Source organism: Pelecanus crispus, chromosome 1 (genome assembly GCF_030463565.1).
Source record: "Pelecanus crispus isolate bPelCri1 chromosome 1, bPelCri1.pri, whole genome shotgun sequence".
In the NCBI taxonomy this organism is placed as follows: Eukaryota; Metazoa; Chordata; class Aves; order Pelecaniformes; family Pelecanidae; genus Pelecanus; species Pelecanus crispus.
Genome location: NC_134643.1, coordinates 94,100,458 through 94,112,517, shown reverse-complemented (window position 1 = coordinate 94,112,517; position 12,060 = coordinate 94,100,458). Strand labels below are relative to the sequence as shown.

At 37.8% G+C, this 12,060-nt stretch overlaps 1 protein-coding gene across 2 annotated transcripts in view; it reads left to right on the top strand.

The window, feature by feature from the left end:
* Positions 1–1,088: 1,088 nt before the first annotated feature.
* The window catches only part of STXBP5L (syntaxin binding protein 5L), a 209,107-nt gene continuing 198,135 nt past the window's right edge, over positions 1,089–12,060 (top strand). For both annotated transcript variants that reach the window (XM_075716216.1, XM_075716206.1), the window contains exon 1: positions 1,089–1,286. In XM_075716216.1, coding sequence (XP_075572331.1) covers positions 1,089–1,286 — 198 coding nt within the window. The remainder of the gene's footprint in view (positions 1,287–12,060) is intronic.

Genomic DNA, 12,060 nt, shown 5'->3' with positions numbered 1-12,060 from the left:
CGGCCGCCGCAGCTGGCTGGGACCGCAGCCGCCGCCGCCCTCCGCTCCCCTGCCCCGCTCCTCTCCCGCCCCGCCCCGCGCTCGCGCTCGCGCCGCGCCGGGGAGCGTTAGGAACCGTCGCCTCGGGGCGAGCGGCCGCGCCGGGCGCGTCGCCCCGGTTGCTCCCGGCGCTGAGGGAGTCCGGTCCCCCCTGGAGCGGCCCCGGGGACACGGCGACGGCACAGGCTCGGTGACCGGGACTGGCGGGAGGGCTGAGGGGCTCCGTCGCCTCAGGGACGAGACGGGACAGGTGGTCAGCCCGGGACGGCCGGGCTGGCTGAGGGGGTCGCTCCTCACCGTCGCTCGGTCCTGACGGAGCGGCGGCCGGGGCGGCGAGGAAAGTGAGGGGCTCCCACCCCGCCGTGGGCGGCCGCGCACCCTCCTGGCGGGGAGCCCGAGGGGGAGAGGAGGATCAGGGGCAGCAGCGGCTGCCGGCACTTGCTGGGGTGGGCAGGTAACGAGAGAGCAGGAGTCGCGGCAGAGGCTGCGGGAGGCGAGCGGTGGCAGGGAGAGGGGAATCCGCTCCTCCGGAACGCTGGAGGCAAAGGTACCCCAGGCCGAAGGGGTTTTGAGGGGGAGAGGAAATCGAATGTAGCCGAATTTTTGTGGTTTTGTTAAAAAAGTTAAGTGCCGAAGGCAAATCTTAGGCAGAAAAGGTAGAGAGATGGAGCCTACTGTTTCGGATGCCGGTTTGAATTTTTTATTTACTTTTCGGTTTTAACCACTGCTAAATGTGGATTTTGTGAGAGAACCCGATGGCGGTTGTTCCATTGTTCCTTGTTTGAACGTAAATCTTAGTTTTGCTGCCTGTGGAATTTTTTGTTATTTTTTTAAAAGGATCTTTCCAGGTAGCTTTTACGTCTGACAAAATGAAGCCTTTGTATTTTTCAGTCAATTACACCTAATATTGACGTTCTGTTTGGTACAAGGGACTAAAGTGCTGCCTCACTGAGAGGACCGTTAAAGACTTTTTCTTTCGCTACATGTAGCTGAATGTGTTACGACACATCCTTTCTCCCCCCCCAAATCTTCCGAAAGATTTTTCCAAAATGAAGAAATTTAATTTTCGCAAAGTTTTGGATGGTTTAACTGCCTCATCCCCTGGTGGAAGCAGTGGTGGTGGCAGTGGTGGTGGAAGCGGGGTTGGTGGTGGCTCCGTGCACCCGGGAGGGACTGCAGGAGCTGCAGGGACTCCCAGAGATGAGATCCAGGAGACGCTCACTTCAGATTATTTTCAAATTTGTAAGGTAAGGGCTGTAAATTTTTTTACTATGGAAATAATAAAAGCTACATTGTGTGTGGGGGCAGTCATATGATACCAATAAGCCTTTTACTTGAAAACTGCAGTGGTTGTATAAGGACTTCGGAGTGAAAAGGCAGAGACCTTGTTGATGCTTTCTTCTTCCTGCTGCAGAGTTGGGGTGGTCAGTAAATTCATCAAAATCTTGATTTCGGCATTCAGGGCCAAATCCTAAGTCCATGCATGTTCCCCAAACTAGTAACAAGATTGTGGGCAGGAAAGCAAATCAATTGGTGCTAGTACAGATTACATTTACAAGCCATTAGAAATTCAAAATTGTATACATCTACTTCCCCTCCCCACTTTTCTCATCCTTTCTTCCTTTCCTTCCCTCTTTTAAGAAAAAGGCACGAGCTAGAAATAAAAGACAGTGCAGTGATTACTGAACCTAGCACTTCGGTTATTTGTGAGGGATTGGATGTAGATTCAGTGTTGGTTTTTTAGCATTAGTACTGAAGATTCTTGATTACATGACAATAAACTTACTGGGACAGCATAACTACCAAAAGCTGCCAAATTTGTTTGGCAGTGTTTTTTATGTGTTGGTTACATCCTTAAGTGGGAATTTTGTTTGAGTAGAAAGCTTGAGATGTCCCTGGGTGTTTTATGTTCTGTGTCTGTTTTCTGCAACAGAGCTTCAGTGGTGTTCTTAAATGCACAAATAAAATCCGTACAGACTATTTGGTACTTCTGACCAACGCTGGAATATGAAAATCATACTTTTGTAATGAAGACCAAAAACAAAAGGAGAGATTACATTATGATCCTCTGCTGTTATCTTTAACTTTTACATTAATTCTGTTGGCTTTACTAGAAGTTTTGTTTGCATATTTGTTTTGCTTAAAAGCTTCAAAACCAGAATTTTAATTAGCGCAATTTACATTATTAAGAGTAAATTAACTTCACCTATTAAGTACACTTTCCTTTTATTAACCAGATACCCAGCTGATTTGAAATTTAGGTTATGGCCAACTCCAGCACATTCTGGTTTCTTTTTGTATTTTGGGAAGAAGGAAGAAATATAAACAAACACGACAAGCCTATAAGACAGTTTGTGTAAGCCTATAAGACAGTTTGTGTGCAGATCTGGTCCTTGTGAAACACACAGCTTTCCTGATCTCGGATATCATGATTCTGTTTCTATTTGGTTTTCAGCTACAGCTAGTGTCAAAACTCTTACAGAGTTCAGGGGAAGAAGGATAAGCCCCTATGATTTAAAGATTCAGAGACCTTTGGAATAGGTTCTACAGAATTCTATTTTCTGGAGGTTTTATAGTTCTTTGCTGTCCTGAACCAAAACAGGTTCAGGTCTTTTGACTTAAATTATTCTGTAGTTTAATAGAGTGTCAGTGATCAGTGCATTAGAATCATACCTGTTTCCCAGGGTTGAACTTGACTCCTTTTGCTTATGTACACAGTAATTTAGCATTTTGTGAAACTCCAGGTATTCAGTATAGCAATTTCCCATTTTTGTCACTTCAGTTAAAAGATAATGCAAATAATCAAGATACATTAAAATATCATTAGGAGGTCTGACATTCTGAGACTTCTAAGCAAGGCTAAAACCCAACATGGTTCTTCATGTTTAAATCATTTGATAGGGCCAAAGATCTGTATTTAGTATGATGCATTTTTATTTTGTATAGTATATTTGCAAAAATACGCAACATAAGATGAAGTTAATTTTCTGTGTAATGTAATTTCCCTTCTTTGGCTTGATATTACTTGGAGACTTGGTGTTATGTTCTGCTAGATCTACTTGGAAATAGATGTGCTAGATCTACTTGGAAATTTATATACTTGGTGTATAGGAATATGTCATTTTGAGAAGATTTCAGTAGGCAATATTTGCCTGTCTTAGCTCTCAGGTTAAAATGTTCTCAACAAAGTAAATATTTGTATAGGAAGGCTTTTGATTGCTTGCAGCAGCACTTGCTTATGAATGCATGGTACTGCAGAAGTCAGCTTCCTTTTTTCAAGATACAAAAGTATGCTAAAAGCAAACTTCCAAAATACTCGGTGATTATATGCTCATAAAATACTGCAACGTTATTCAACAGGCTCTACTTAATCAGCTGTATTGCAGTTTAGTAACATTACAAGCATGTTTGAGTGAACGAACAAAACCCCACAGGCCCCAGTCCTGCGTTATGTACTATGCAAGTGTACTGAAGGCAGTGGGACTTGACGCAGGCGCAGCTTTCATCCTGCATGCTTCAGGGTGCAGGATCTGAGCCATAATTTATACCTCAGTCAGTTGGAATTAAATTAAAATACACCAAGACGCATATAATCCAAGCTTTGTCTTCTGGAGCTTTTGTTGTGTAGAGCTTCTGGTATTTCAACTGTGTATTTTCATGTTAAGTTACATAAGTTATATGGGCTGCATATTTAAGGATTCATGATCTGTGATCCTGCTGCACAGAGAACTGAGTAAAGCTAATGGCAGTTTTGGTTTGTTACGATCTGCAGGATCAAGGCAGATGGGCTCACAGTCTAAGTAGCACCCCAAACTGGTTTTCCTTGCTTTGCTGATTATAAAATCTTCATTTAGATAGGAAACATAAAAGCTGACTCATAGTTAAGAATTAAAGGGCCTTACCCTGCAGTTTTTATTTAAATAAACTGCCTTTCTGAAGTTTGTGGGAGGTCTGCTTGACTGAAAACACAGGTCCAATCCTCTACCAGAACACTGTTTTTATTGGTAATGCACCTGATTTCACTAGTAGCACACCTGAAAGCTCTCTCTCCATTTTGTGACACTTTTAGGATGCTTATTACCACACTGTCTTTTTGAGATACAGATTAGAAGTTAATAGAAGTAAATTGAATATTTCATTTTACACTGAGATGTTCACAATGAGTTACTTTTGGCATTTATGTTTAAATCATTAATGTAATCTGCTGTACTGAAAGACTAAAATGAAATATTCTTGAAACAATTACATATGAAAAGGCTACGGCCTTTTTAAGGATGATATACATTTATATGTTGGTAGCTGTACTAATGAATCAGTGGCACCCTTTTCAAAGTATTCATGTAATGTGAAATTTTGTCAGAATTGTATTTTGTGACAACAGGAAGCTGAGGTATAGTTTGTTATATCTAGGGCTGCTCTTGTGATTTGGGTATCCAGTGGAAATCATTAAAATATCAATTATAGTTCACATGAATTGAATATGTGAGATAGCAACATCATGCCAAAAACTAGGCACAATCCAGTAGAATATGTTAGTGAAGTCTATATTATTTTTAATGGGGATAGACCTAGTTTCCTTGGTTTTGCTCCTTTATATTTTCCCTCTGTATACATGGTTTATTTCTGGCAAGGATTTTTTAGGCTTGCCTATGTTTGTCCGTAGCATACAGAAACTAAAATACAGCACTGGGGAGACATCTCCTATTAATACGGGGAGTGAGAAGATCACAGTTAGGACGTTGTAAATCATTTGAGTAGAACTTTGAGCAGAAAGAACATAGAAGGAGACAATAGTGATTTTATTACTTTTGCAGAAGTAATTTTTGATTGTTAGGAGATGAGGCAGTTGGGAAAAACTGAGTAAGAATGGAGAAGTAAATTTTTTTAATGTAGAGTGGATATTCTTTATGCAAATAAGTCTCCCATAGAGAACTACTTGAGCTTTTCTTGAAGAACTGTCATAGGGTTGAATTGGTAGAGCATGATGTTAATGTCTTGATTTCAAACATTTTCTGCATGAAGTTGTCAGTTAAGAGAGCATAGTAACAGTTGCACTTTACTAGACATACAATTAATCTAGTCCAGTATGTTTTCTTTAGCTGTAGGCAGCAACTGGATACCCTAGAAAAGGTTCAAGAACTGTCAAATTAATCTTCTCACAGAATTATTCCCCAGATGCTGATGGTTATGGACTGCCTTTAAACCCTAAAGCATGAGATTTGTATTCTCTCCAAAACTGGTCGTCAGTGTTATTACTGGGTAGTCTTGCTGTCTAATAAACAGCTTTGAATCTTGCTGTATTACTCATATTGATAGTATAGTCATAGTTTCAGTATGCACATTACCCAGCCTTTATACAAAACCCATGGAGACCAGAATAGTTTAAGGTTTTTGTTGCAAATGGTATGGAAGCCCATGGCCAATTACAGTTGTGCCTTCCTAACCCTACTTACTTTTGACAAAAACAGGCCCTCAAGATGCATCCAATCAGTAGCCAATTTAAATACCTCAGTTATATGGATTTCCTATAAGGTGGTTTTAAATTTTAATTCCCAGAGTTTATAGATGGTAATACTTTATTTTGTCAGTCTATGAAGATGAACATTTAGTCCTTCTGACAGCAGTCAAGTAGGTACTTTAACTGCAGATGCAACATGAAGCTACAGTGCAATGAATTGGAGAGAAGATGAATTTTGGAAGAGCAGTTTGAGAACAATTCTGCAGTAGCACATAGTTTTATTTTTGGTTATGAAGAATAAAAAAAAAAATCTTTGTTATAAGCTATCCATAGTGTTTTAGTTATCTTGAGCTGTTTGGTTAATCTGTGGTGTTTCCTTAGTAAGGTCATTTAGGGGGGATGTGTGTGAAGTGCTACATTTCAGAGAAAACCCATTTTAAAGTAAGTATTAACCCTTACTTGTAAGTGCTCAGAGTTCATTCAATACTTAAATGGTAAATAAGATAATGTTGGGAAGGATTTCTGCCATATACCAGAATTTGGATCTAAATGTTAGGTGCAAAACCCTATTCTGTGTAAAACTACAGAGTAATAAATGACACTTCTGCAATTACATGATGGTAATTTTGTGAAATGTGTGATGAGCATAATGAATTTTTCTTTTTTAAATGTTTGTATTAATTAGAAATAGGACTCATCAGTGGTAAAGAGCACAGCAAGTTAAAAGCTTCTTTTTTAAGAACTTTGAAGATTTTAAGCTACCTATAGTAGTATAACTGGACTCTCTTGTTTTGGTTTTTTTGCCAATACCTATCTTTTTGCATCACTACATTTGATGTTAATCAAATCTTAAGCCTAAATCCATTAATGCAGACCCTTCATGGCCAACACATGCAATTACAGCTTCAAAACCATTTTAAGACTTTTAAGGTTGCAAAACAAAGCACTCAAAAGTTCAAAATTTCTTAAATTACGTTTGCTTGCGCGTACAACCTTTAATTACGGGATCCCATATTTCTTCTATAGGTGTAATTTAGTAAAATGAATAGTGTTTGCTCAATGGAAAGCGCTTCAATATTTCTTTGCATACGTAGAACTCGGAGCATACCTGAATATTAAGTTCCCCATGGACTTTTGCAACAGAAGTGCTCACTGGCGTAGTTTTGAAAGCTTTATAAACATTAATGAATTGACCTTCACAATATTTCTGTGAGATGGAGATATTATTATTCCTGCTATATAGATGAGGAACCGAGGCACAGAAAATCCAAAATGCCGGATTGTTTAGTGTTCACTGTTTTAAGTTTCTAGCTTGACCTGCTTTGAATCTGATTTTTTTTTTAGCATATTTAACGTTTTTATACCACTTACGTCTTCCCATTATGCCTCCCATTGTTTTCACATTCTGTTGCGAGCATTGTGCACACCTACAGAGTAGTCTTTAGGCTAGTTATTCATACCATCAATTTAAATGTCCACCTTAGATAGTCAGAACGTCTCTGAATTTCCTTCCTGTCTCAAATGACTACAGATGGAATTCTGGCTCCATGTTGGACCTGTGAATTGTACCCAAGATGTATGAATATCCAACCTCCATTATCTCAAATTGGTCAATCACAAAATGGAAACACAATTAGCAGCCGCATGTTAAAAGCTTAATTCATGGCTCTTGGCTTGATCGTTAATAAAACTAAGTGATAAGAGCATTGATAGAATTTGCCTTCTGCAATTTTCTATCTGAATTGTACCTTGCACCTTCCTATTTTGTACGAGATTGACAAGTTTGGCAGACAATAGCTCTTTAATTGTTTACTTTTGTTTGTCCATAGGACAGATCAGACTGTACTATGCATGGAGTGAGGCAAAAGTTCTATGGCAGAAAAAGGTTATTTAATTAATCCCTACAGGAGGGGAATAAACTCATGTTGCATAGATTACCTTAGTTTGTGTATGTTCTGATTTTTCTGCTTTTTATGGTTGGCCTTGCATTTTTAGCAATATAAGAAGCATCAAATATCCTGACTTGGAAGGGACCCACGAGGATCACTGAGTTTAAATCCTGACTCCACACTGGGCAACCTAAAAGTTAAACTGTTTACTGTAATTTTGTGTGCCATTTCAAGTGGGGATTTTTTGTTTGGTTTTGTTTTGTTTTTTAGTCCAAGGATTCATTAATTTCAGTCATGTGGAGTCCTTGGATAAGGAATTGAAATCCAGGATATACTTTTTCCTCATGAGAAAGAGAGAATGTCCCTCCGTACTGAAAATGTATATTAAGGATAGCTTAATATTCTCTCTGTTCAGGGGTAACTTTTTCACAGGCAGTTGTTCAGAGACCAGACCATCGTAACAGAACTCCAGTCTTCTTTCCCTGAGTTGATGATGGGACTGAGAAATCCCTGGATATCCTGGAAATGGTGAAAAAGACATGGAACATACTGAGGAATGCAGTGTCTTCACATCTACATAGCACAGGCCTGACCCCTACAATCTGGTGTGGTGATGCTGTCTCTCATCCTGTGAGAACTGTACTGAGTTTATACCTGGGACACAAGACTTTTCTCACAAAGTTAATTCCCATCCCCAAGTTCTCTCATGTTGTCTCGCCTTTATATTGTGTTCCATCATTTTTATCCTCTTAACTGTTATTCCCTGCTAATGGGAACTGGACACACTGGATATGCTGTACCTCACCTGTGGGCCCCCAGTTAGTTAATGAGAATTTTTTTCACTATTGTAGTAGGAAAAGCAATTTTTAATCTCTTCTGGGAGGATGGAGGAAATTCATCCTGGTTGGCCCATATCTTGGGGAGTGTTCTGATTGTAGAGCTGTGGTATAAAACATTGGTTGTATAAGCAACTTTTTTTTCTACTTATTTCTGAAAGAAAAAGACTTATACTTCCTTTTTTGAAGAAATGACTGAGAAATTACTTAGAGGTTCATGGATAAAGATATGAAGTAGTGGGACATTTTTTTTTTTTCCCCTCCAAGTAGAAATACTTACACTATGTAACAGCTGTCCTCAGTAAATCTAAGACAGACCCCATTCTCACTTGGTGAGTTTAGCTGAATCTCCTTTCATATCTGACTCTTACTCTGAGACATCTCATACTCCCTGGTGTATGGCACATGCCCAAATCCCTTTTTGAGGTCTGTGTGAAAATAGTGTGAAAAGTTAGTATTAGTACCTTTGCTTTATAAACAGAGAAAAGAAAGCAGTAGAGAAGTGAACTAATATACTCTAAGCTACATGAATGTACTGGTCTATTGGCTATTCTAGGAAAAAGTGTTTATAAAAGCAGCTTCTAGGGATATATTAATTTGTCACAATGTATGTTAGAATCATTATGGGGAAAGTTAGAGGACTGTATGATTAGAAGTATAAATAATGTGCATCTGCGGAGAGGAGAGAAAGCAATGTTGTTAGGTACAGATGGCTGGTAAATATGCTCAAATGTAATAAGATGTTATCTTTGTGCAGTGCTGTGTCCATTCCTAACAGATCACCAGCAAAGACTATGAATAGTAAAAAATACTAGAGACAATCTGTCGCTTGTAGCTAGGGTCAAAGTCTGATGAGATAACACTTTTTATGGTTCCTTTGAAGTTGGGTTGTATACAGTACTGAAAAAAAAAAAGACCATTAATATTTAAGGCTTTGAGTTGATGAATGCATGTACTCAAAAGTAGCCTTACTGAATTCAGTGGGATATGTGCAGATATAGGTGTATACGGTAGCATGTCTATTTGCAGAATTTGAATCCAATCAATTAAAAATAATTGCTTGTATTTCAAGCATCAGCTGTATTACAGATACATTCCATTGTAGCTGTGGATAAAAGTTAATTGTAGTGGGTCCAAAGAACCCTAGTTTATTCATCATTTGCCCCTGCATATATTTTTAAATGCTCACTGAACGAGACGAAGGCAGGAAAACTGGCATGTGGTTATGTAAGCAGAGATCTGATTCTTACGATCTTTGGATATAGCATCTTCATTTGAGTCTGTGGGCTATGCCCTTGGTAGCATTATGGGCAATGCAGTGGGGGATAGTAATGTGCAAGATCTGCTGAATTTCACTCCTGTTAGAGGGCAAAAAGCTGCCACAAAATATCTCCATTTCATTTGGAAGGTATCTTCATCATATGTGAGATGAGATGCTGGCCGATATCTCAGATTAAATTCTCAATTCAACGTCAGAAAAAAGGTCCTCAAATTGCATACAATATGCATACAGAAAGAAGGTAGGAGAACATTAATTATGAATTAATAATAAATAGTAAACAATGTTGTAAATGCTAGTAATGAAATCTGGTAGTAGCAGTTGTGTACAGGAATGCCAAATTATGTTGCAAAATAAAATATTTCCACAGGAATACACCAATAACACAGATTATCTCTATATCAAAGTAGCGTTTTAACACTGTGTTTCTATAGCTTTAAAAAAAAAAAAAAAACACCCAAGAACTTTATTGTAGTAGCAAAATTTTCTGCTATTGTAGTAGCATGGAATTTTCTTGCAAACTTTTTTTAATTCCCCAATATGGCTGTGTTGGGTTTGGTTGTTGTTTTTTTTTTTAATTAAAATATTCTGAAAGCAGCAAACAAAACATCTACTTCAGAACAGTAACCACAGTCAGCCATAACAGAACAGGACATAATCAGCCTAAAGTAGCAAAGTTCCAGAAAATCCAACAATGGGAAGACATGCAAAATTAATTAGTTATTGCTATGTTGGTCTGGTGTAACTTTAATAAAAACAGATTTTTTTTTTTAATTTCTCATTAAAGTTATGAAATTATGTTATTCTCTGCATCCACAGACACAGTGAAGACAAAAATATTTTCCTTTCAGAGCTATCAGATACGCTGAATGATTTTACAGTTCTTGTAAATACCCATAAAACAGATCTCCATCAGACAGATGATATTCTGAACCAAACTATTTCAAGTTCTAGAGTAATATGGTTAAATGATGCAACAACAACAACAACAAAATCAATATGAACTACTATTTGAATTACTTTGACTATAATGATTCCCCATTTGCACAGAAGCCTTGCTTAAGTAGGCAGGCCAAACTGAGCTTTGAAATCAGTGTTTTAGGGTTGGGGTTTTTTATTATTTTACATTAAAGCCAAAGCCAAATATAGTTTTATTAAAGTCTGTGGCATTTTTCTATAGGTTGATGCCCTATTTCTTTTTACCGGTTTAAATGGCAAGAATGGGAAGTCCTTTATAGCATATTTACTGAACAATGGATGCAATTCCTTCATTGCGTTCTCCGTTTTCCTGCGTTTTTCTATATTTGTTTGGTTTGATTTTTTTGTTTTTAACTTGGTAGAGTTCTTTTAGAAAGAATGGGAAGGGAAGAGGTGAAATCATTTTACATACAATGTCTTCTCTTGAACTTTGTTTTCTCCAAAGGGGATAATACCTACCTTGGGATGATTATATTAATGTCTTACCCTGTAACTTGTTTTATTAACTTATTATGCTGTAACTCAGTGCTGTGGTAGACATGGCAAGATGGTGTAGTTGTCAAGCGGTTGCTTGGCCACAGCAACACTGGTTTACTTGTTTGATCTGTTTAAGATTAAAATCCGACCGCTCTGCTTTGAGCAGGGAGGGTTGGACTAGGCAGTCTGCAGAGTTCTCTTCCAACCTCACCTACGCTGTGAACTGGGAATAATGCAGTTGGGGGATCAATGTAATTTTATTTATTTGTGGATTTTTCAGTCTGAATTATATTAATTTTGTATTTTTTATATGCTACAGTATATGTCAAAGAACAAGCATGAGAAGAATGCTTTTTGAAATTCAGAAGGTCTTATTTTTCCCCTATGGTTCACTTAACTTGGCTACTTGTATCAATATGAATCATATGCAAAGAGGACCATCCTTATTTAATAGTCTCTAAAATCCAGTTTGCAGAACTGAAAATTATGGTGGAAAAACACATCTCTGAAGTTTCTGCAGAGAATTTTGTCATGAAAAGAGGAACTTTAGTGAGGACTGCAAGATTTCTTCTTCATTTGAGTTTGTTATTTTTTAAAACTAATTGTCTGGAAGATGCCTTTGGATGTACTTTTTCTTTCAGGGCCAAGCAATACAAGGCAATTGAAAAATTATGTAATGTGTGGTAGAACTAGCATGTTTCAAAAACCAGTCATATGGTCTGCATACAGACTTTTAAAAAATAGAGTAAAAACAATAAGTATTAAACATACAGACTTGATACTGATTTTTTGCAACCTTATATTTTAATTTTTAAAGTACATTGAGCTGCTTTCAAAGGAAAAAAGATTTCATATATTCATAGTACAAAAATGTGTAACAGACAAGTCAGTTCATTCCAAATACTCTAATACATATCTCTGGTTTTTTTCATATAAATACAATTATCAGTGTTTAAAATTTGTGTAACTAAACTGTTAAAATTTCAGGTTGTGTTTGAAGTCTACTTTATGTCCAGGACAGCTGTTTTCTCAAAATTCTACCATAGCTTATTAAATGGCCTTTTATAACAAAGTAAGTTTTGTAATTTAAAAACTAAAAGACGA